The sequence below is a fragment of the Cynoglossus semilaevis genome, chromosome 9 (genome assembly GCF_000523025.1).
Source record: "Cynoglossus semilaevis isolate Cse_v1.0 chromosome 9, Cse_v1.0, whole genome shotgun sequence".
NCBI lineage: Eukaryota > Metazoa > Chordata > Actinopteri > Pleuronectiformes > Cynoglossidae > Cynoglossus > Cynoglossus semilaevis.
Window position 1 is genome coordinate 14,378,935 of NC_024315.1, and position 26,048 is coordinate 14,404,982.

A 26,048-nucleotide genomic window follows, 5' to 3' on the forward strand; every position below is an offset into this window, starting at 1 on the left:
CTAGCTAACATTAGCTCTGGTGTTTCTAGGACTGTTCTAGCTAACATTAGCTCTGGTGTTTATAGAAGGCCTGTTTCAGCAATCACAGCTATTATATTTAACATTTGAAAGCCATCAGCATCAGATTTGAGAAGCTCCTATGTTACCCTGAAATGTTAAATTGTCTATTTTTTCTGTGGGCTTCCACATGAAGAAGTAAAACCTCCTCAATGTCCTTAAATTTTAAAGTGCATTTCTGAGTATTTTGAATCATTAAATAATAAACATTTTTGTGGAGTCGCCCACACAGCCGTGATGTTACTGTTCACTCTCAATAATATTATCGTCTGTAGAACATTGAAAGGTGTAAAAAAAAATGTGAGTCAGACTTTCAATGAACTGATCAGTATGATTGATGTAGAGAATCGCAGATTCAAGCTTCGGCGTAGCCGGGCAGCCGAATTATTGTCATAAAAAAGTGGCAGGAAGAGAAAAGTGCTGAATTCCTGTAAGCACTCAGAAAATGCTGTCTCAGAGCAGCCATAAAAAGCCTGAGTGTCTGGACGTGTAGAACCTCAGATGTGTGAATGACAGTGGAATTAAAGGCAAATAACACAGAGAGAAATGCACTTCTCAAATATATGCAGGAAACTTGTTTTTTTTTTTTGCTGAAACCACAAAAAAATAGTAATTTTAGACTATATTTTTATATGAATCCTGAAGTTATCAAGAGTTCAGGGTTTCTGCCTCATTACCGCCAGAAAAAGAAATCTTTGCAATACTTATTAAAGGTACAGGCAGCTGCAATAGGGGAATTAAGGATGGCCTGTGGCCTAACGGTGAGAGGAACAGGCTGGTGATCAGAGGATTGATTGTGTGATCAATCCTAACTCTGTGTAGAAAGAAGGTAAAAAAAAAATCATTAAATCAAGAAAATAGGTGGATGGGACTATTCAGCAAAAAAGAGTCAGATATCGAACTGATGACTGTCTTGCTGTAAGGCAAGATCGCAGATCACTCTCCAACTGCCGGGCTTTTCACTCTATACAATATCTATTTAGATTCTCTCTCTTTCTACAGTAAACACACGTCGGAGGGCAGTGGGATTCCTCCGTGTTTACTCTGCAAACAGGGAAAAATAATAACACAAAAAAACAATAATGGTTCTTTCAGGGCCTGGAGAGGTTGGGAAGCCCTGCCTGGAAGAGTTGACCTATTCCAATCATAGCTTCTTCATAACTGATGCTGAAAGTCACATCCAACTATATCAGACGGTACATCTGATTGACCCCCATGTGGTGAACTCAGTCTTCCAGTGCTGAGGGCAGCGTAGTGATAGACAAGTAGAACTACACTCACGGAGGTAGAGTTCAACTCCCTGTGGGGGGCAGTCTGGTGTTGATCTGAACGATGTCTGAACTCCTGGAGGGCTTTCATTCTGCCTGTATGTTCCTACAACACTATTCAAGAAACACATTGTATGTCTTTGTTGTTAGCCGATTTATACTTTAAACCTTCCACTGTTAATCACTGCAGGTTGTACTGCAGATGATAACATGTCTTGTTGAACCTTGGTTGCAATTACAAAAAAAAAAATCTTATAGAGGAACCATCAGAATCTCAGATTTCTTTCCTTTTTCAGTACTACCGTATGTATTACATTACCCCATCAAAAAGTGTTCGTTTAAAACCCGTAGAGGTCGGACTGAGGAACATTCACTGTGAAATAAACTCAGTGAAGTCCTGGTTCTTCGGTTCACGCGGCCTCCTTGTTCAAGGCTCAGCCCAGGTTCCGACCCTGAATACATTTCCATGACGAGCCTGTTAAAAAGACAGGGACAGTGTGGAAGTCAGGTGAACACCAGGGTGAGGAGCAGATCACAGCTGGCACTGATTGCTCCTCCTGACCTGCTCCTTCCTCCCACTTTATGTGATGATCATTCATTTCTACATCAAGGGCGAACCAGAGATGATGTCCCTCAGGTTCTCTGGCTGACGACAGCCTGGAGAAACTTTATTAAGACTCCACACACTGCTGCAGAACTTCAGCAATGTACAGCATGGGGAAAAAAGAGTTTTAGAATTCTCTTTATGGTCTTTATTATTAATATGAAAAATATACAGGAGACAGAGATGAGGATTCTATAACCAGTGTAGAAAAACAGCAAGTTTAATAATAATAATAATAAAAGAAATCTGATATTTCAGCAGAATAACTGGTCACTTTTCTGAATTCTTCTCCTGTTTTTTTCATTGTTTTGTTCTACAGACCATTGCCTAAAACTAAAGGTCAGTTACCTTCTATCAATATTGATTTTACTTCCTGGTGTCAGCCTGGAGAAAAGCAGCATTAATTCAGTCCTCAGAATGTTGCTTATTTTGTCACCTATTGGTATTTGGTAAATATATGTCAATATGATTAATTGCAATTAATTAATTATAAGCCTATATTTGACAGTTATTTTTCAATCATGGCCGACGAGTATTTAAAATATTAATTAACAACTGGACCAAACAGTACCATCAGGTTCAGCTGACCATCAAATTTACCTTTGTCTCCCGTTTCAATGTCATACTAGAGCAGTGCTGCAGTATTTGTGTTTCCGTTGTACTTCCTTGTTCTTATACTTTAGCACTGTGTTTTTTAAAGTAGGGGGGGGATTTTTTTTCAGGAAAAAAAACTAACTAACATGGCAGCAACTAACAGGGCAGCTGTAGCCCTGAAGGGTTGAGCCTGTTATCAGGCTGCTTTGCTTCTCAAGCTAACATGTAGCTACAGTAGGTAACGCAAAATGGACAGGTTTTTGACAAGCATTGTCTGTAGGTTTGGAAGGGGCGCCATGTCATGGAAGGTTTGGGAACCCATGCTATAGCATACTGGACTTGATGGCATGGAGTTTGCCCTCCCACTCCCAAAGATCACTCTGCTTTGAAGCCCCCACCTTCACTTCAGAACTTTTCCATTGTCATTGGTTAGCCGTCCGTGGCTTATTGTATTCTGAAGGGAATTTTTTCCCCTCTGCTCTCACACAATTCCAGACACATGTCAAAACTGTGACCTTTTACATCATCTTGACATTATGGATTTAATGATGGCAAAGACATTTGGCACAGAGCCTGGAACAAAGACATCTTCTATGAATCGTTTCGACTGTATTCATTCCTTTTCTGTCTAAGCCTCAGCTCAGCAACAGCCTGAAAAAAAAAGTCTTTTATGCGCTTTAAACGTCTTAAGGAGGAGAAGCGTGGCGGCTAAATGCAGGTGATTAGGTTCTGATCCACGGTTAATGAGCGCATTGTTGGGACGACTCTTCACTAAAACCTGTCGAAGACGGACTAAGTCCGATTGATCCGCTGTGATGTGATTCATGTGCTGCATGTATCTCTGTCCCTCTGCCTCTGATCCATACTTCCACTTACCTCCCGATCTGACCACTGCTGCCTGTATCTCCACGCCGCACAGCTTAACGTCGGACCGATAAGACACAAAGGTTATCCTTCCAACCTTTATCGATTCGTTTCCACTGCCCTCCCTCCTCTGGCCTGTGTCTCACAAAGGCTGAGCGGAAGCCGCGAGGAAAATCTTAATCACCTCTGGCAAATGCTATTCTTCACTGCAATTTTTGAATTGAGTAATTATGAGTAAGGCGGCTGAAGGTGTTGGCGGCTGCTGCTCCTGCTGCCACCTTTGCATCGGCTCCGTTCTTTCTAATTGCAGACAGAATTGGTCTGGTTAGAATAAAATGTAAGGCTGGGTAATAATGTGCCCTCTTTCAAACTAATAATGAGTTCTATGGAGGGAACAATGGTTCCTGAAGCTTTTTTCCAAGAAACAGGCATTAGTGTGACTCATCATGACTTGGAAGGGAGTGAGGAAGGAGACGTGCTGTCAAAGGTTAGAGACAAAGAGAAACTATGTTACCTTTGGAGGTCAGTGGCAAAAGACCAAACTCCTGGTCAAGAACTTTAAAGGCCTTTGTCATGGGGTGAAACTTAAAAACTAGGTTCATGATTTGACGCCAACAATTAACATCTCATAAGTTTGCTACTGAGTATCAACCCACAGCTCTTCTCTAAAATTGACCCAGATGGCTCTCTAACCCACAAGCCTCAGCTACGGAGGCTGATGCCCTATCCGTTAGGCGGAAGCTATGGGCAGTCCCTCACCGAACAGCTCGCTGATTGGTTACTCGTTCTGCCCTTACTCAGGAGTTGATTGGCTCTTTTGCCCCCTGTGTTGGAATTGTTCAGATATGTGTTAGGAAACGGTAGGACTTTGTAGGAATAGCTCAGACGGCCATCTGCCTCAGGGTACGGCCACTGGATCATTGCATATGCTGGGAATGTCCAGGTTTTTGTTTCAGGATCCCATATTGGCCAACGGGCCAAGACACAACAATCGCCTCACCTTTAGCCAAAAATAATTCTAGTATGTATTATGAGCTTTTGGTAACAATGTTGTCGAAGCCAGATATAAAAGCCTAACTGGTCGTACTTGGCCCATGAGCCTTAGTTTGTTTATTTTTGGCATAGACCTTGTCCTGTGTGATGCCCCCACATTCCCTCACCCCTCAGGCTGTTGATACTTTGCCAAAAAAAAAAAAAAACCTTAACACTTGCAGTAGATGAAGTATGAATTATGGTAGCTAAATGAAAAACAGCCACAGCAGAAAAGAATCTGACGCCTCCTGCTGACGTAGGCGGACAACTGCTGATGTCACTGGGCTTTGGTTTTACACAGTGAAAATGGGGAGCGAGATTGGACGGCGCAGCCTGAGCCAATCAGTGATTCAGGTTGAAAATGTGCTTCACCATTTATCTGTGCTTAATGAAAAGCAATTTATCTAATCACCACTAGGGAATGTTCCAGCTTAAAGCTCTGGGGAGAAAACACCCGCGTTCCTGTCAGTGACAAATGTCCTGCTGTTTGAAAAAAAAAAAAAAAACTTAACTCACACTTAATGGACAAGAAAGGGGAAAAATGAAGATACCGGAGCAGGAGTGTAACCATTGGTCAGGAGTTTATCACAGTTTTCCTTCTAGGGTCGTGTGGTGCAGTTTTAGTGTTTTTAATTCCTTAAAAAAGAATCACATTTTTTAGGTGATCTACTGATAGAGGAAACTTTAAAAGTATGATTTATTTTTTCTAGAATTTAAGCAGCAAATCCTGCAATGAGTTGGGGTGGGGAAGTTTTGGGTATGTTGCAGGTAAAGGGAGTTGTCGGTTCTGTCATCTTTATTATTTGTTCATCCTGGGTTTAAGCTTTTATCTTAGTTCTCTGATGACGAGGGCTTTTATTTTTAAGGTTTAAGGTTTCACTGTAGTCGAACGGCAGAGTCATTAAAACTTGGCGTATTTATTATTTAATATTATTTTCTTTTACATTTTAGTTTTTATCAACAGACCTGAGGTTAAATCGAAACGATTACAGTAAAATAAAATGACTACATTGACCTCTGACCTTAAGTGAACCATTTTTTTGCATTATAATGTGATAAGATTCCGGTAGAAATCCGACCGAGTCCAGGGTAGATGAGCTAGTTAGCGTGTGGGTCGGGTTGATTGCTCAAAGACAGCAGCGGAGCTCTGATATAAAATGTCATCAAATTAATGACCAACTGTCTGCTCCATCAGTTTCAGGGTCCTTTCTAAGACAATCCATTTAAATCTTGAGAATTATAAAATACATTTTCATCCCGGAGTTGAAAATGACATCATATCCTGATTACTCTGCTAATGAGACCCGCTCCTAAACACTTTATATTCCCCCCAACAGGAATAAAAGTCATTAGTTGCATTTTTTTATTTAAAAAAAATCACTTTCATATATATATATAAAAAAATCATTATCCACCCGTTCAGACAACTTGCTGTTCGTGGAGCTGGAGTTCATTTGATCATTTCATCTCATTCCACGCAGACTGTAAATGTCATTAACTCAGAGAAATATGCGCAGTGGAATTCCTGCTCCTATTGAATTCCGTAATAACTGTGATAGCCTGGGCAGAATATTCCAAGCATGAAATTGAAAGCCTCTACCTCTGTGGCAGCGCTAAATTTGATAGGAGAGTTCTGTAGAAGGTGGAATGTTGGGAGGCGACACGTTAAAGGACGAGCTGATAAAGAAAATGACATCCTGTATATGCGGAGTCACACGTGGCTGCTTATCCCTGCCTTTGTGCTGCCTCTAATTGATACCTGACTGTGAGCTCTGTCTCCGTCTGTGGTTCCTCAGCTCCTCCTGTGAGCTTCCACAGGCTGCTCCCCGTGTTTTACGTTTTGTAGAGATGAGGGAAATTTCACAGAGCCATGGAAACCGAGTGGCACTCGCGACGTGCAGCCCGAGCGGTTGTTTGCCGAGCATTAGCTCTGACATAGCCGTGCGTCTGACATCTTTCTTCTCGTACCTTCTCTCAGCGATTATTCCACCTCATTACTCAACACTTTGAATCCTTTCTCCTCCCGTGTCAGAAATAGATCAAATGTTCCCTCGTTCCTCTTCCCTTCTCACGCTCCTCTCTCTCTCTCCCTGTTTCCCAGATTATGGTGCTGACAGACCCGGAGTTTGAGAGCAGCCTGCTCATCAGCTCAGACGAAGGAGCCAGTTTCCAGAAGTACCGGCTGACTTTCTACGTGGTCAGCCTGTTGTTCCACCACACCGAGGAGGACTGGGCCTTGGCCTACAGTCACGACCAGAAGGTGAGCACGTGCCTGATGTGGTCTGATCATCTGATCAGATGATGAGCTGTCACTCAGATCCAGGACGAAAGAAGGGAAAATGAAAATGAAGAGCAGTGATTATGAATCAGGACCGAAGAAACAAACAATCTGGTTAATGTTAGACAAAAATGGGATTTCTACTTTATTTTATGTTAAGTGTCTTGGTGTCTCCAACAAATATGGTTGGTGACCCCAGATCTAAAGGATCTAAATATAGGGCCCAGGGTCCAGAGTGGGATTAGACGGACAGACGGAATGGTTGTGTGGGTCAGTCCAAGGTATTGGAATATTAGAGTATGGAATAGAAGGTGATCAGTCCACCAAGTCTCTGGTGCCAAGTTAGGGTTAATCAGAATGACATCTGGTACTTATAAAGACTCTGGCAAAAAACTCTAAAGAGAGAAGCCAAAAACAGCTCCTCTGTACCTGTGTATGTATGTGTGTGTGTGTGTGTGTGTGTGTGTGTAGGCAGGACATAAATAGTCTTTAGAAAAATGAGTCCCTGGATCCAGTCCAGTTGCTGGTCCTGATACTGTACTGTAAGTCTGCACCTCTTGGACCCCTGGCTGTCCTGTTTGCTGCGGGCTGTCAAAGCCCCGCCCTTGGCCGCTTGAACTCCCTGCTCTGTCTTTGATATACACGCCACCTGCGTGACTGAGAAGTATTTAATCAGTAAGATCAATAGCTGTAACCACCATTGATCTCATGAGTCTGTTTCATGGCTGAGGTCGACACACCTCATATTTCCTATAGGCTGTCATTTCCTATAAATACTCTGAGCTGCTGAGGGCTGTTTTAATTAACATTAAAAGGGGAAATGTTTTTGGACTAATGTTACGCCAGTGACTGATGAGTACTTTTTTATTCCCTGTAATCCATCACAATAATTATTACATTTTGTAATAACCTTGGTTTGGCTGAAGGCGGGCGGTGGCGTTCTTGCTTCAAATTCGTGACGCTCACACTTTGGGAATGTGAGGCTGTTGTACAAAATGCAAACTTCTCTGATCCTTTAGGTCCAGGATTCCCATTGACAGAATTCACCCCCCCACACACACCCTCCACCCCCCCACCCCCCTTTATCCCAATGTTAGGTTTTACACACACTTTCGGCCCATGTTATATTGAACCTTGTTCGACCTGATTTTCTCCCTCGCAGTCTAAACTGTTGACCCTGCAGGAAGAAGCCTTTAATAAAATTATTTACAGCTAACTAACAGTTTTCAGAGCGGGTCGCTGTGGATTAAATTGGCTGTAAGTCAGCACTTAGCTGTGGCTCAGTTCAACTCCCAGGGCTGGACTTTAGAGGCAGGATTTTAGAAGGCACGTCAGAGAAAACAGCCTCAGGTGATGAAGTCGAAAGTCTAACACGGTAGAACTCCCTGCAAGGAGAAAAGAAATATGAATCTCCTCCATCTTCCACTCAGACCTCCCTAAATCCAACATATACAATCAGGCTTTATAATAATTAGCATAGCAAGTATAGCAGAGTATACTAGCATAAAAAACAAATGTGTTTTGATCAGTGACTATCAACTGGTGGCCCGGGGGCCAAATCCGGCCCACTGAACCATCTAATCTGGCCCATGCCTGGATTCCAAAATCATCTTTGAATAATATTGTTAGAGAAAAATGTGTTTTTATTCCACTTGCCTGGCCCCCAAGGTGTCTGTCCAGACATGTGTCTGTCCACATGACTGGAATCCTTTAGAAAGTAAATCTTCGTGTCATCTGAGGAGGTGTTTGTATTTCCAACATATCTGTCCTGTAACTGCTGAGCCATCCTGGTTTGTTGTTTATTTAGTTCTCCACAAGATGACGTTGACCATACATTAAAAACTGTTTTGGAAACATCAGAAATTTAAACATCTCTCACCCAACACCAGCAACTGTTGCTTTGGTTTGTCCCCAAAGACACAGCCAACAGCTAACAGCTAGCATCCCATTAGCTGGCTACACTGACTAGCTGAAGTGTTGAAGTGATGGCCGTGTTCAAATCTCTGGATTGTGAGTCGATTATTATTGTATTAAATATGGGAATAATTATTCACCAGTGGAGTCCAAATGGTAAGACCAAAGCTGCTGCTGCTGCTATTGCCAAAGAAGTGAGAAGACTAAGAGTCTGATACACAGACAAGTACAGTTAACCACCGAGCTCCCCGTAGACTCAGTGTTCGGGCGTGGAGCCTGAAATCTAGTTTTTCTCTCCTCATTTGAAGAAAAGTGCAGACAAGAAGAGAGTCTTTGATCTAATTTCCACACTAATTCATTGGAGGCCTCCATGTCCTTAAGATGGCATAAAGACTATAATATTCCTAATAGTGAGCTGGAACTAAGTGGAGCTAGATGATATACTGCAGAGAAATTAATTTCTGTGGAATGAAAAGAAAAAGATACAGGAATACATAAAAGATGAAATGTTATGTTTATTTGCAGTGTTGCTCTGGGGACAAGCAAACAGAAGGTTCCTGTTGAGACAGTAAATATTCCAGTCTGCCCAGGCCTCGGCCAACGCTGAGGACAAGACCAGAGACTGAGGTGGTGGTGTACTTGTACTGCAGATTCATTAGAGATGTGGAGTAAAGACTACGTACGCTCAGCAAATATTTACAGTGTAGTTTTCAGTTTAGAGGTGAGCAGTGCTGCATGGAGATGGGGCAGACTCGGTCACGCAGGTTAAGTTATATTAAATTTGCAAACCACCACAAGCAGTACTCTTACTAGTTATAAACTACCAGTGAAACAGCAGAGGAATGAGCAGTTTCATTTGTACATTACCTACTCATACAACAATCAATTCAAAAAATAATTATTTTTCACAAAACCCTCATTTTTCATGACGTTGTAATGATTTGCTGTCAGGGAGAATTGACACGCTTGTGTTTTGTTCTGATGTTCTAAAATTACGCCTGTCAGCCGCCCGCTGTGATTTCCCAGCAGCACATTTGTCTGACATGAATGTGAAACACACAACACACCAGGTCAAATAGACCATGCAATCATGGAGGGATTATAAGACATGAATCTTAAAGGTAACACAGGGAAACCTTCACTGGTCTGAAAACACTGACCTTCACTTCAGTCTCTGGCCTTTTATAATTCACTGTGTCCACCAGAGGGCGTTACAGAGGAGGTGGGTTTAATTGAGGATTTAAGCAACAAAATGAAGTCAGTAATAACTCAAAAGCACATATTGACAGTATAAGCCAATCAAACGCGTTGGGCACTAATTAACCTTTTTTTTTTAATTTATTTTTTAAACTTCCTGCTTGTTCCTAACAAAACAAACAAACCCTGAACAAAAATCCACAACTGAAGCCAAAACCAAGGGGGAATCCTCAAGGCTAACACACCAAAGAGAGTGGTTTGGGAGCCAGCCAATAGGCAATAATAATAATAATAATTCACTCTAAACTGACCTTCAGTGTGAATATGAGTGTGAATGTCAGCACCGATAGTTGACTGTGACTGCTGGGAGGCAGTGAACTGAGGAGACTGCTGTGGTGTTGAGCTCCTGTCTGTGTGGTGAGAAGATCTGAGTCTGAGCTGGATCAGGTTCACACCGGAGCGGAGCAGTGAGCTGGCAGGGTGACTGCAGACGGCCGGATTAACAGCATTAGTGAGCTGACGGATGGATGTGTGCGGAACAGTGATATTAGAGAGGATCATAAGTGAGCGATCAAAGACAGAGCGCTGTCGTCAGCTGTTTCATTAGGACGGGACAGGAAGTCATCTCAGAGGCTCAAACCAGAGTCTTATCAACAGGCTAGTGCAGTTCATTGGTTATAAAGCATGACACAACCTGTAGGTGGTGCTGTTTAAATTAACATCCATAACACCAAGAAATAAGGATTCTGTCCTTATTATTATGGACACTTAGCTTAGCCTTTTAGCAGCAGGCTAGCATCCGATACTAGAGGTGTGTTAAACTATACTAAAACTATAGCTTATAATTTTATTTATTACATTGACTTTTCTGATTTTGATAAATATCAATGTGTTCTTTATATGATGAACTTCACATTCACTTTTTAGAGAATAGCAATGAGTGGCTGGAAAGTCTTTTCGAGTCTTTTTAGAGAATAGCAATGAGTGGCTGTGTCCGCAGTATTAATGCAAATAAGTCAAAGCCTTTGCTCCATACAGATGCACATGGACCACATCCATTTTCACGCCGAGCCTAAATATCTGTTGCTAGCAATGACAGCTGGTATAGAGAGCAGTGACCATGAAAGAGTGGGACCAGGTCTGGAATCAAAGGGAAGTGTTGTACAGAGTGAAGCTGTGGCTGTGGTTGTGTGGTGTAGAAGGGATGAAACAACAGATGGACTGAGTGGTTCTGAAGGAACAGCAGGTACCTGTCGTCAAAACAGCAGCAGGAGGTTGCTCTGCCAAACCGTCAGAGTGTGTCGAGACAACAGGGAGACGCTGCTTTTGTTGTTTTGTGACCTTTGTTGTAGTAATATTCCCAAAGTACTTGTTTGGAACTGCTGGATTACCATATCCAGTAATATTAACAGGACACTTCATTCAATCATCCACTGTTCCACCGCGTAATCCTTGTCATGGTATTGAAGGAGCTGCAGCATGTTTCAGCACCCTGGATAGTTCCCCAGTGACCACCTTTCTACCCTGTGTTCCCATTTCACTGACATTATTTCATGTCCTGGTCCCGGTTTAACCTGTATATCCAAACCTGTCCATTAGTGGGACCAGGATCACCTCAGTACCAGATTACATGTGTCATTGTTTTTATCATCACCAGTGATTTCCATCTTAGAAGTTTCCAATCCCTGGGTCAGCTGTGAGAAAAAAACAGAACAGGTCACTGAACACAAAACTAACAGGCGAACATGTCTGTGGAGAACTGACTCTGCATTGGTCTCCGCAGGGACTTTTTTATGTTTCATGAATGACCTTTGCCCCCTCTTTGCCCGGTCGTGAACTTTAAGCTGTTATTGACAGAAAATGAAACATATTTGTGTCGATGTGGTGATTGACTAACAAGGTTGAGGATAATGTGTGGGTCATGCATCAGTTCGTGTGTGAGTGTGTCTGATCCTGGTCAACTTTGTGGAGACATTTTTTTGGAACAGTTGTTTGTTAGAGACACGTTGATTTACAGGGACGTCCTACAGGTCCCTACTGAATGAGAGTGTGTTTTGAGGAGGAAGATTTGTACTTCCTCACAAAAGTACTCACAAAACAGGCACGTGTGTGTGTGTGTGTGTGTGTGAGAGAGAGAGTAGCAGAGAGAATGGCGTGACTGCAGAGGAAATGAAGCCTAAATGAGAGCAGATGAAGATTGATGGATCAGACCTGAATTGTTAATAAAAGCACACAACTGTCAGTTACCCAAGCTTTGCTGAGATCCTCTGATTGGGTGACAACAGATGATCACATATTTGGTTTTGGTTTGTTGACTTATAATCTGTTTTTCAATCGGACCTGCGGCGTTTTCTCTTATTGTTGTCTGCATTGATGCTGCAGCCAAACCAAGGACTGACACACTGGCTACTATTACTGTCACCGCAGGTTAAAGGATGAAGGTGATGAATTTTAACATCTATTCTTCCATATAAAACTGTGTGACTGTGTACTTCATGCATCCACGAGTCTTATTTTTTTTATCAATCTCAAGGGAAACCTCCTGTTCTCCAAAATGTGTTTTAAATGCTCAAAAACAGCTGTAGATAGTGAATGTGAACAATTCCAGTTATATTTTTCTGCAGATCAGTATTTATAACGTGAAGTAATCTTTTTTTTTTTTTTTAAGATTCTGCAGGAAAATAATGTCCTACCTCTTCTTCTCTGGTTCCATAAAAGTGCGTCTTTCTGTTGACTGTAGATTGTGGGATATGAATTATTCAACACGCTCCAAATGCTTAATGACTTTCCATTCATTCTCTTTTACTGTAGTAGTAGTAAAAAAAATGTTGCTGAGGTTTGTAAAGGTTTTTCCGGAGAGTCAGCTCCTGGAACGGGTCACTGCAGAAATTATGTAGAAAAAAATGTATAAAAAAAAAGAGTAAAATTAAGGAGTGTGATTTCAGTTGTTGAAAGACTGATGCAGAGCACTGGAATGGAAGGTTCTGGGTCCACCACCTATTTGGTGTGTTTGTGTGTGTGAGTGCTGCTATTGTTTAAGACGCTGCAACACAAACTACACTGTGTCATTTCAAGGCAGTGATAAGGAAGGTGATATCGTGATTGGTCAGATTTTCTCTGGGTGTTTGTATCACGACCAGATTATTTGGTTTATTTTTGTAAAATTATTAGTAATACTCGTGTCCATTTACCAACTGTATTGTCGCACTATAATGATTGTCGCAGTTTAAAAAAAAAAGCTTTTGCAAAGAATAATTAATAAAAGAAGATGATCAAATAGCTATGCTATAAAAATCCTGTGTAACCAGAAAAAAAAAAAACCTTTTCCACCAGCTGTCGAAACCACGTCATCGCAACTCCATTTCCCTTTTGCTTTCAGCCCCGGCCCCCAATGATAGTATTAGACCTGGGAGACCATAAATCTGAACAGTAGGGAAACTAAGTGTCTGATCATTATGCCGCCATCACCAATCTCCTCCAGCAGGAGCGTCCACGTACGTTAGGCCCCCAGGACGACGGCTCCACTTGTTCTAATCCAATCTCATTTCACTGCCAGCTCTTCATCATGTTCCCGTCCCTGCTCCGGCTAATAAACGTCGCCCTCTATACCAATGTGTTGTCTTACGCGTAATGGGGGGTGAACGGAATTACTCTGCTGCTTGACTAATGGCGATGACTGAGTTGAGTTGACAGAGTCATTTGGGTCGCGGAGCTAATGTTTTGGGTTTGGCGCTTAAGCCCCGAAGAAGTTATCAAGGATTGGGTGTTTTCTCTTCAGAGCCTATCACGTCTTCAGGACGAGGATCCACGTTCACATCTGCTCTTTGTTGGAAGGAGAAAAATTTATAAAATGGAGGAAGGTTATATGTCCGTAAACACAAGGTCAAACATGGCTGTCCTGTGAGCAGGTCTCCTCATAGTCTTCTTCATTTAGAGTCTGATGCTGTGCAGTGTGAAGATTTTTATATAGTTTACATATGTGTTTTTTTTGTTTGTTTTTTTTACTACGTTCCCTTCTCTATTCTCTACTGCTCTATTCTTCAAAAATGAACCTGGGTGTTGGTTTTTTTTACTACGTTCCCTTCAGTGCTCTATTCTTCAAAAATGAACCTGGGCAACCTGAAAGAATGTAAACTTCTGTCAATCCTACATTTTGCAGCCTCTTGAACTTCATCTCACTTCACTACGATTTATGTCGTCCACTGTGTTTACGATTTCAATTGTATATTTAACTTTCTTTTTTAAATTTTTAAATTCAAAAAAAGAGTTAAATGTCTCCATCATAGCTTGATGTCTGTTCCAAAAGTCAGGGGTTGTTGCTAAGATGACTTAATGAATAATAAGGACACCACCTGGTCAGGACGCGTACATCTGTTTAGATGTTTCCTGCCTGAATCAATATAAAATTAATATCTATATTTGACCACAATAATTATAATAGTCTACAGCCACTACCGCAGTATCACGAAAAGGTTTTCATGTACTGGTTAGACCGGGACTAAGACATGAAATAATGTAAGAAGGAATAATAAAAAAATAAAAAGGAACACAAAGTAGAAAGGGGAACTGTCCAGGGTGCTGAAATGTGCTGCTTCTCCTTTGTTACCATGACAAGAACTACCAGGGGCCAAACAGCCAGGTGTGTCCCTCAAATGATACCAACCCTTGTGATCACAGCGTTCCTGCCTTTGGATCAGGCCGTGGCCACCTTTCTGTTTTACTGAAACAACCATTATATTTCAGTTATTCAGTCACTCCGAGGCTAAATGCCAGAATTTTCCTAGCAGTCAGTTTGGATAAAATAATCTGCGTATCCATGTACAGTACAGTCCAGATATTCACAAATACAACCTTCGATCCTGGATGAACAGGTCCAGAAACCGGGCTGCCTGTAGATCGAGGCACTGCCGGATGGAACTGTTGATAGAACAGCCATCAGCGTGAATCTTTGTCAGAGAAGAGGGTAAAATCAAAGACAGTTTACAGAGTGAAGGACAGTAAAAACTGGTTTCTCTTGGATGTTGTCATCTCATGGGTAACATGGAGGAAAATGTTTCTACTTTGTCTTTAAGACATGTGTACAGACTGTTTATTCAAGGCGGTTTTTGGTTCTCTGAGGGAAAATGTGTTTGGCAGTTATGTTAGTGGATGTGTGAGAGAACGGTGGAGAACAGAGGAGAACAGAGGAGGAGAGAAACAGAATAAGAGACTGTGTTTGCCACTTCAGTCCCTCCAGTCTTTTCTAGTCACGACCTCTGCTTCTAAAGTAAGAAGTACATTTTCTCAGTTTCCAGAGAATATTCATTGGTATGAAACAAATACTTACGTGAAAACTCAGTCTGAAACAAAATAATTTGTTGTCTTAGAAAAACCATTTAACCATTCCCTCACTTAATAAATTAAAAGTCACAATTTCATCTAAGCAGAATTCAATGCTGCATTAACTGTAATCAAATTGAAAAGATGAAGGTTCATAGAATAGAATAGAGGGTTAGGTCCATCGAATAATAGCTCGTATGGAACACCCTGCAGGTCTGTGGGGGCATTGCACGAGGCCATAATTTTCATTTGTTAAATTTTGATTTTTAAAAAATATTTTTTGTATTTATGTATGAAATTTTAAATGATTGACTTGAGAACTGCCCCCCCCGCCCAACCACCCCTCGGAACCCCTTCATCCCTTTAAGAATTAAGTAGTTTCGGTTTGTTTGGTCTCCATACAAACGTCTGCTGCAAACACATCGATCATCGGCAGACCCAGAGTGACTCAAGGTAAAGAAAGTGAGATAGTTCTTCTTTTGAAACAAACCAAAACAACAGTAAAAAGATGAATAGTTTATAAAGAACCAAGTCATTAGAGTGTTGAATGATTAATGGTGGTGAGTGGGAGCTCAGAATGTTGGCACTTTATCCTTGGCTTCTCTGCTCTGCTGTGCTGCTGGGCAGCTGAAGGGATCAGTTGTTGTATCTTCTTGTATTTTGTGTGGTCAGAATCACACAGAATCATCTTTTTATGTGAAAGGTCACTCATTAGGTCAGACTTTGGACCTGAAGGATTTTCATTGTAAAATTGTAAAAATTCATTGTAAAAGCAAATTTCATTGCTAAAAACTTCATTATTTTTTTTGATGGCTTCAGACCAGAGGGTTCTCAGAATGTCAGCTTTTAATCTGCATCCTTAGACTAAATTGTTGCTGGATTACATGTGCCATGTAATAATTTTGTGTTGTATAATAATGTGTTGTATGATTTTTAGTATCATTTTGCTACTTCTAACCCAGAGATATACGCGTTTCAACCTATTTATTTCTGGTTGACGAGCTTGGATACATGGTACTACTGTATGTAGTGTACTGGTGAACCTTTTCTTCACCATTATTGTCACTTGTCTTTTGTTGTCTGCTGGTCTATTGTGAGAAGTTTCTGGGAAAAAAACATTAATTACAGGACATGATAAAAATTGTCTGCAAAGTTTGAATGCTTCAGTTCAAGGGTCAGTTCAGGGGTCAACTATAAAAATACAGATTAGCAGAAGAATTTGTGTTTTAGTCAGAAATGTACAGTGGATGGCTAAATTAAACAAGTATATACTGTAGTATATAGAGTTTGTATGGTTGTAGTGGAAACAATGAAAAACATGTTTTTGAAGTTTTTATCACCAGCATAAGTTCATAGTTGGGAGATTAACCATTGATTTGTTCTCCACGGCTCTTGTTAATCACCAGGTGTGGTCAGAGCAGCTCCGTCCGAGCGTGTCTGTTTGAACAGATCTACTTCCTTCCTGCCTGTGTCTGAAAGATGTTATTGTGCCGGAGCCAAAAATGGCAGCACAGCATTTCTCAACTCAATGACCCGCCAGATGGCAGGTATCTTTAGCGCTCGGCTCGGCTGCCACAGATCTGCTCTGCACCAGCGGGCTTCATTGGGGCCTGCCCGTCCCGGGCCACTTTAAACGGACTTTGATTTGAAACACACGAACGAGACGCTGCAGACGTTGCACTCGAGAGCGTCGCTCAGATAATGCGGCTGGAGATTCGGGGCTCAGCCATTTAGAGCAGACTTTTCTGCTAAAGGGAGTGAAGCCATCGCCTGAAGGCTCAGGTAGACGGGACTTACTTTAAATTCATACGGCTTTTGAGGCTCTGCGGCTTAAGCAGAAGTGAGAACTGCGGTGTGAAGCTCTCGTTACGTTAAAGCTGAAGGTCTAGTCAGACTTTCTGGAGTGCTGGATTTGGCTAAGCACACGTTGCTGCAGTGCTTAGTCAGCTCAACAAAAGCAGGAGCTTAAGTAAACGTGTTACAGTCATCTGGTCCAAAAAGTATTTTATATGAATATTTCAAAAATCACCGAAAAGTCCCCGAAATGCACTAAAATGCAAGATTAGGTCCTAAAACATGCTGCCAAGTGAATATTTTGTGTTTAAAAGTCCAAAAAGTATTTTATATGAATATTTCAAAAATCACCCAAAACAATGACTGAGGGGTCCAAAAAGTAAAACACATTGACAGGGATAATCAGACGGAATATGATTTCAATTGGTTGTAATGTGCACCGGGAGCAGCTCTGTGACTTTGATGCAGACACGAGGGAGAGTCAATGTTGTTCTAGGACAAATTCATATGAGCTATTTTCTCTGTATATCCTTTAGTAAACCTAGTACCTTCACTGTTTTGTCTCAAGAACTTTAATCCACTGGGATTAAAAACCCAGCATTTACAGAACTCTCCATCTAGCGCTTTGCTTTACAGCATGTTTTTTTTCTTTCTAAAATATCAGCTTCCTGTCTGCTAACATAGGTTCCATGGGGCAGAGATGTTTTTTTTTTATGGTGTCAAACCAGTTTACTTACAGTTAGTGATTGGTGGAATTGATGTGAACATGTTGACATCAATTGAACTGTGGTGAGAAAATCAATAGAAAAAACAATGCTACTTCAAAAATTGTACCAAAGGTGCCATCGGTGCCAGGGCCGCTCTACTCAGCTTTGATCATAACATTCGCTCTGATTTGAAAATGCTTCATTTTGAAATAAAAATGTGACCAAAGATAACTCAGCTCAATACTTGACAAAGATGAAATGATGAAACTGGTCAGTTGTTGGAGACACGGAGACCAGTCTGAACTGGTTTGAGTCATTAACATCAGTAACCTGTGTATCTTTGACTTTTTGACTCTACGTCTGTGCCGCTCCATTTCAGTTCATTTTCTTCCACAGAATTTCAGAATTCAGAAACAGTACTTGTTTGCGTTTTTCAACTCTTTTCATAACCGCGTCTCGTCCGCGGAGCTCCTTGAGTTGCGTGTCAGTTGTGGAAACCACAGTAATTCAGTCGGTGAAGGAAGAACACCTGAGTGGCGAGTCGCTCAAACCATCTGTTTCCTCTGGCAGGGAAGTGAACATTCTTATCCTCAGGATGAGAAGACAGATGGTTTTTAAGGAGGAGTAAAAGACGCCAGCTTTGTCAATCTGCAGAAACCATCAGTCAGACGAGGAGCTGGCTCACAGCACAGTCCATCAGCTCCTGACAATGTGCTGGTGAGTGCTCTTCCAGGAAAACTCAGAATTCCCAGGCAGACTCTGAGATGCTCACAGTAAACTGTGGAAGAAGAACTCTGGTGGAAGCAACACGGGTGAAGTTCTGGGCTTCCCAAAAGTAATTTGTCTGTAATTTGGTTCAATTATGTTTGTACATAGTGTTTATCTGCATTTAGCATGTACATAGCTTCTCTTCCCTGGCCTGTAGGTGGTGCTAAGTACAAAGTAGTTCTAATCCTGTAAACTGTTGGTAGTGTTTGGAGGCACTAGTGTCATGTTAGCAGCATGCTAGTTATTAACATGATTGTGGTACACTCTTATTAATCTGTTAGCGCCACACTAGAGCAGGCATGGGCAAACTAAGGCCCGAGGTCCGGATGCTTCCCATTCGTCTTTTTAATCCGGCCCACCAAACTTTTCCAGATGATGTAATTTATTTATATTATCATTATGCTTCTGCCTTTCCCCTGCAATACCCACATTTCCCAAATAGATGGCGTAGAAAATGATACAAGGCAAAGCTAACTTTACCAACATCTGGTGCTTTGCTTCTTCTTTAGGCTTCATTGCATGTTCTGAATTGAATTGGGAAATTTACCACCCCCTACTGGGTCAATTTTGGACTCAAGGAACAGAGGAGACAAAACATAGGGTAGAAATGTTGCTGCTCTTCACAAGAACAAACACTTTTTGTCAGACTCTAAAAATGAGCTGTCGTCCAACCAAGCTACTCGGTTTTTTTTGTTGGTGTTTTTTTTAATCTAAATTAAATCCTAATTTCAACTGATATTACTCTGAACACTGTAGCTTCAGTGATAAACAGATTCACCGGCGCATGAATTGTAGAGGGAGAAACGGTGCTTTAAGAATGAGCAGCAGCAGAGTTCCTGCACAGGGACTGAGTAATGAGTCTGGAAAAAGCACTGTTTAAATGCAGACCATTTACAATATAATGGCTGATGGTTCACCCATGTACAAGATTAGTTTAATAGCATGAACGTCGGAAGGTAAGGCTAACGGTAATAATTCCTCTGATAAGATGTCCTTTCAAATTAAACGTCCCTCCACGTGCAGAATGTAGAACGTCAGCCATGGAGACCACGTTCTATAAAACCATATTTAGTGGACCGGGTCTCTGATCCAATTTGGTTCCAGTAAATTTTCCCTGGCCGGCTGTTTAAGATGAATGAAAACAGCATTAATGGTTTTACAGACATCTGGGTCATTTGAGAGGCCATTTTTACTCCTGAAAGAATGTTCTGATTCTAATACCAGTATTGATACAAGGGCAATACCTTACTAACTCCTACTTGACGTGCCTATCCAGTGACCCAGTACTCTGTAACAGGTTTTCACTACCACCAGTGGTGTACTAGCCAGCCTTGTATGTTTTCCTACTGAGGTATGGTGTCTCATTGTCCTTGTGGATGATTTCTATAAATAAGTCGACATTGTCCGCAGTTTGGAGTAATTACATCAAGGATGAAGACAGGAGACAGACGTACTGTTCTGCTACGATACCAACAATTTATTTGTTTATTGAAACATGGAAATGGTTCTTAACAGCTTAAGTGACTCTTAGTGTAATGGAAATCAGTAGACGGTGTTTTCAACAGTGTAAAAGCTCTGCTCACTTTCTGGCCTGCTGGCTGTGTTCACTATGTAGAAAGTTTAATTTGTTTTGCTTTGTTTTATCGATATGTCATTATATCAGTTTGGGTAGACGAAACAATATATGAATTCAGATATGGTTTTTAGCACCCTGCCTGATTGTTCCTGAGTAGAGCTGCCTTTTTATGTCCAAGAAACACTCCCCTGACTGAACAGGTCCAAGAGCAAATACCCCAAAAACTTTCTCTCCCTCTCCCTCTTTCAGTCTGTTGATTTGCCTCCCCCTGCCCTCCCCTCCCACCACATCTCCCTCCACAGGAGCTTCAGCACTGCTGTGTACTTTGCAGGCTTCATAAATTGTGGGTTATTAAAGCCGTCCTCCTCTTCCTGCACATACGGGACGTGCCAGAGCGATGGCAACAGGAGCTGAGTGATTCACGGCTCTGTACATACAGTACATGTAAATGCAGCCAGGATTTATGGCAGACTTAATTAGGAGTTATAAAAGTGACTTATAGTAATTGTGTGTGGCGCGGGGGCTTTTTAATGCGGCAGTTATCATTTTCATAACTTCCCGGCGCTCCATTCCTCTCTCAGAACTTTTATGTGTTTAGCTGGAACTGTTTGTGCTTTGATGCCAGGGCACAGAGCTTTTCTGAGAGGCCAACAGAAACTGCAGCCAAGTGGCAGAGGGAAGTGTGCAAACTAAAGAAAAGGAAACGTTGGCCTGTTACTGTTCTTCAACTGCACTGTGTCTTACTGTAGCAAAGACGAGAGTCAGCTTTTAATCATTCCCTAAATATGGGCAGAGGCTGGAATAGCATTGGAACAAAAATAAAAATAATTAGAAGACGGAGACGACGACTTTCTGTCAAAAAAAAGTCCTTAAATGTCTTTGTTGAATTTTATTTCACCCAGATGAAAAACCAAACGCCCCCCCAGACTCATTTTTAAATTTTGTATCGGGACACAGATGAGAAAGTGATATGATGGGGATCGGGTAGAAGCTGCAGGAGATTTGTGAATAATATCATGGCAGGATGAGCATGAAATGGAATGTTGGTTTTAGGCCCCAGCACTCTTACAAACACTTTGTCTTCCAGCTGTGGAAAAACCGCCAAGCAGTAAATACGGGACAAAGTCCTGATTGTCTGTGTCCTTGTCCAAGGTAAATGTCAGACCCTGTTGTGTAGAGTCGTACTCCACTGATGGAGGAACTGGAAATGAAAATTCAGGGTTTGGGAACTAATTTGCAAATATACTTTTTAGTGATGGGGTTAGATGAGGCAGTGTGAATATTTGAGTAATTAATAAATCTTGGGTTGAAAACAGAATTACAGAATGAAAAATGCTTTTAATTGTAACCCAGTTGACCACATCTTTTTTAATTATTTCATTTTTGCCACAACCAGAAGTCTGATGAAAACATTTTAGTCCAGTAGGTTAAATACAACTGGATAAGATCACGTTTGTGTGTAAATTGTTCAACAATGACTTTTCTTATCACTGCAGCACTTCAAGTCCACAGTATCAGCATCATGAAATGAGCACAGATACCACAGCTAATGTTAGCTACAACAGTCCTGGTACAGACACCAGAGCTAATGTTAGCTACAACAGTTGTGGTACAGACACCAGAGCAAAACGTTAGCTACAGCAGTCCAGGTACAGTTCTAGATTCAGTTATTCATTTTCTAAATTACTGTTAAGTAACCTATGCATTTCAAAAAGATAAACTATTATTCTCCTGTAATGATTTAATTGTAATCTAAAGTTTGAAATGATATTAACGGTGATGTCAGTGTGACACGTGTCTGTAGTAACAGGTCAAACATGAGACAAAGTATTGAATAGGAGAGAAACCTGAACATTCATAAAACGTCTGTTTGGCACCACAGCTGCTTCTGTCAATCCAGAACACCGTGCTCAGGTGTGACCAGACTCTGCTGGAGAACACAGTACCTCGTTGTGTCAGGTAATGGTTGGAACATTCTGCAGGAACATGCTGTTGCAGTACAGTGGACACAGGCCTCCAGCCCCTAATTGGTCCAATACATTATTATCCCCTGCTGGGAGAGGAATGGTTTGTCTGCTACTTTTCAGCCGAAGATTATTTTACAGCCAACAGGTACAGAAAAGCCCAACCCAGATTATTATCTCAGCTACTTAGTGTAACAGCCAGGGTGTAGTAGTTGAACAGCAGAGAGCGAGCAACAGGCGCCTCAGTCTGTGTGTGAGTTGTTGTAAACTTTGACCTTGTTAGCACCAAAAGTCCTAACTAGGCACTGAAGCAGGAACTAATGAGGTGGAACTGTTAAGGTTCACGTTGAAATGTGAAGATAATAAGCTAGTTCTGTTTTGTTTTTTTGGGAGGAAGGGGGGATTGTTTGTTTTTTAATTACCTGGCCACAATATTTACCTTCTCTCAGAGTCACTACACTTTCTAAAAATGTATTTAACATTTTTTTTTTCTTCTCTTTCGTTCTTTTTTTGCATTATAAAGATGTAAATAATGGATTCTAATCACTGAAAATCATACGTTACAGACACATTCAGAGATGAAGCAACAGCTGCTGTGTGCTGTGATGGAGAATCGACAGTTTCCTCACTGGGCTTTGGTAATGTGGCAGAGGAGTGACCTAATAAGTTACTCAAAGATTTAATTTTTATTTTTATTTAATTTTTAAAAAAATCACAGATTAATCAATGAGACAAGCTTTAAAATGTGTGTCTTAATATTTCTTAATTATGATTTCTTTCTTGTTGTCAGACTTAAATCAGAATCAATTTACTAGGTATATGTTTGTGTGTGTCTGTGTGTACGTGGTTGTGCTGATTTTGAAAGTCTCATTCATACATCATCTTGACCAACCGTGCATTTATTCCAGACTATTTATAGCTCTTTAGCAGCATGTGCACGTCACCCTGGGGAAGAAAAAGAAAAAAAATAATTTAAACAGGTTTGATGAAATTCATTTTTCAGTGGATGGTATGTGGATTCTCCTTTGAGAGCCCAAATCAATGTATTTCTCATTTAGCTTTTGTACGTCCTTCGTGTGCGTCACCTCCCACTGTGGATTTATTCCCTGTTAAATGCTGCAACAGAAAAGAAAAAAAAAAACGGACAGCAACATGTAAAATCCAAATGTATTCTGTATACGTTAAAAATTGAATAGTGCTGCATAAAACCGTGCATGAGACCAGGGGGCAGTGACTCTGCTGTGAATCTGAACAAAACTGAACTGACGATTGTGAGTTTAATTCCCGTCTTCTCCAGTGTGGGATTAATAATGTCGTAATATTGATAATAATAATAATGAAGTAAGAATAACATTGGAAAATTAAAGCTTCCAAAGGCTAAAAGGAACTTAGCCTCTCTGTGTTTGAATAAGACATGTATAGTATTTGGGTGTAGCTCCCTTCCCATGGTCTGTAGGTGGAGCTAAGTAAGCTCTTTGATCCATCATTCACACTTGCAGGAGCATTGTTTTATATAAATCTAATGCAGTTAATTGTGTCAGAACATTTCTCATTAATGATTAACATTAAGGCTGATATTTGATTGGTCACAGATTGTAACAAATAATAATTAAAGTTAAAGCTAGCTGTGTCTCTGAGGTAGACCCTCGTAAATGAACAGCATGTCAGTCAGCACCCATTTCAGCAGCAGGATAGCACTGTGCTAGCAGTTAGCTCTTTTCCATTTGTAAGTAATTCATTGGCCTATGGTAGTGTTTACCTTGTTCGCTAGCACATACCTATATAAGGGCTACCATTTAGTCCATAAGTAATGTATTAGCGATGACATAGCATGAAAGCGTCATGTTAGTAGCCACGTTTATGGCGTACGAGCAAGTTAGTTAGTCAGTTAGGCCAAACTAATTGCATTACTGCCACCTACTGAGTCTATTTCCTTAGGTAAATATTTCACGTGGATAATTTATGAGAATTTGCATATTCGCATCTACTTTCAGTTTTAAGTGGTGCTCCTCCAAAAGGCCATCAGTGATTACCCAGGATCACCTTGGAAGAACCAGGAGAACTGTGGCTCTTCAGGCTAAAGGGCAATTGCACCACCCTTTCACTGTGAATTTCTAGTTCACAAATTAGGCTATGAATGGTTGGCTCTCCAAGACTGACTAACCGACTGACTGATGAACGGACTAACTGACTTATCGATTTGCGACTGACTGACTGTCTGACAGACTGACTTACTGACTGACTCACCAACTGGTTTGTTTGGACTCACTGTTGAACGAAGCTGACTTTGTGACAAATGTGAAGTTCTAAAATGTAAGCTGTCATTAAACTGATGCACAGAGAGAGAAGAGGCTGCAGCTGGTTATTGGCTTCATATGTCACTGTCCAGAATGATGGGTTCGATCCTCAGACTGTTTCTGCTCTGTATCGTCTGGCTGGCTTAGGAACCGCATTTTCCATGGCGTGAATGCCTCCTGGCCACTGTTGTGTTCACCTCCGCTCCACTCCTTAAAGGTTCAGACAAATGTTTGCTCCCAGATCATACCTCATCCCTGTCGTATACACACAGGCCACTCAAACACACTTGGGTTTGCTTTGCTTTCGCTCTCTGTTTGTCACTGTCAGCCACTCCAAACAGACACATGGTCTGCGAGTGCTGACTGAAATATTTATTAGAAAGTTTCTCAACATGTACTCGTAACTTCAGGGCAGATTCTCCCTGCAGTCCAGATGCAAAGAGAGAGAAAACACAGCTAATGCGCACCTTGTCTCCAACAGCAGACGCTCTGAATGACTGCAATAAATATTCCATTGCAGAGCTGACAGATACGTTTGGAGCGAGTGACAAATTTACTTCCGTTTATCAGAGCAAGTGTCAAAGTTGCTGTCATGGAAAGTAAAAACATGAGGGTTGAAATCTACATGAGGCCAACGCACAGCAAGAAAATACCAGTGTATAAACACAGCCTTATATTAGGCTGTGACTTTCCACAGCATCAATCACTGTTGTCAGGAAATGCACCAGAGTTATTAATTGTCTGCCCCAAAACTAGAAAATGTAATTAGCACATTAAAACTGGGCAGCGTGTCAGCTCCTTTATACTCACCCAACAATTCATCATTAATTTATTCTCAGCAGCCAGACTTCTGTTTTTAATTAAACAGCTTCTCATGGCGAAAAATTCAAACAGCAAAAATATGTTTTAAGAGAGTTTACGTTTACCACCAGTCCAACGCAGGGTCACAGAGAGTCTCATTCACACCTATGGGCAGAAATGATGGAACATTTAACCTCATCTCCAATCTGCAGGACTGCGATGTTCAGCCATCCTGCTGAGAAAAAGAATGTTTGTTTTATTTTTCCACTAAGACTAAAATCTCCAACTTTTTTTCTGCAGCTTTACAGCTCAATGGACTTCGGGAGGAAATGGCAGCTCGTCCATGAACATGTGACGCCGAACAGATTCTACTGGTGAGTCAGCTTTTACTTTCCACTCCTTTTATTCCTTCTTTCTCCTTTCTCTCCGCGTGACTTCTTAGGATTTTCTTGCCGAGAAATCCACCAACCGTCTCTTGTGTTCGGGACGAGTGAGTAAATGATCATCGACAGCTGAGAACCAGGTCTGTGTGACGGACTGATGATGCAGCCTCTCTGTTTCCTCCACCCATTTTAGTTCAAGCAGACAGAGATTGATCTCCTCCTCCAAACCTACTCAACGGTCTGAGGAGACTTCTCACACACACACACACACACACACACACACACACACACACACACACACACATATCAATCACATTCCACGTAAACAATAGATCATCATTTGTACATTAGTTCGAGAAGGTGGAGGATGGAGTCACACAGATGCAGGCAGGGAGATTACAAAGTAACAGGAAACTGTTGTAGCCAATCAGTGGCTCCAAAAAATGTGCCTTTAAGGCTGAGTAAAAATTTATAAAATGAATGATTGGTTGTGAATGTTACCTGTTGTAAATAAGTTAAACTAGTTTAGCTATGGTGACCACCCAAACCGAGTCTTGCCTCACAGTCTGATGGGCATCAGTTTGAGCCCCAACTGTATTGGAATTATTAGATACAACTGGATGATCTGGAT

General features: G+C 41.2%; 1 protein-coding gene across 2 annotated transcripts in view; it reads left to right on the plus strand.

Annotated features, from left to right (window-relative positions):
- The window catches only part of sorcs3a (sortilin related VPS10 domain containing receptor 3a), a 223,646-nt gene that overhangs the window by 118,340 nt on the left and 79,258 nt on the right, over positions 1-26,048 (plus strand). For both annotated transcript variants that reach the window (XM_025058263.1, XM_025058264.1), the window contains 2 exons: positions 6,521-6,679; positions 25,335-25,408. In XM_025058263.1, coding sequence (XP_024914031.1) covers positions 6,521-6,679; positions 25,335-25,408 — 233 coding nt within the window. The remainder of the gene's footprint in view (positions 1-6,520; positions 6,680-25,334; positions 25,409-26,048) is intronic.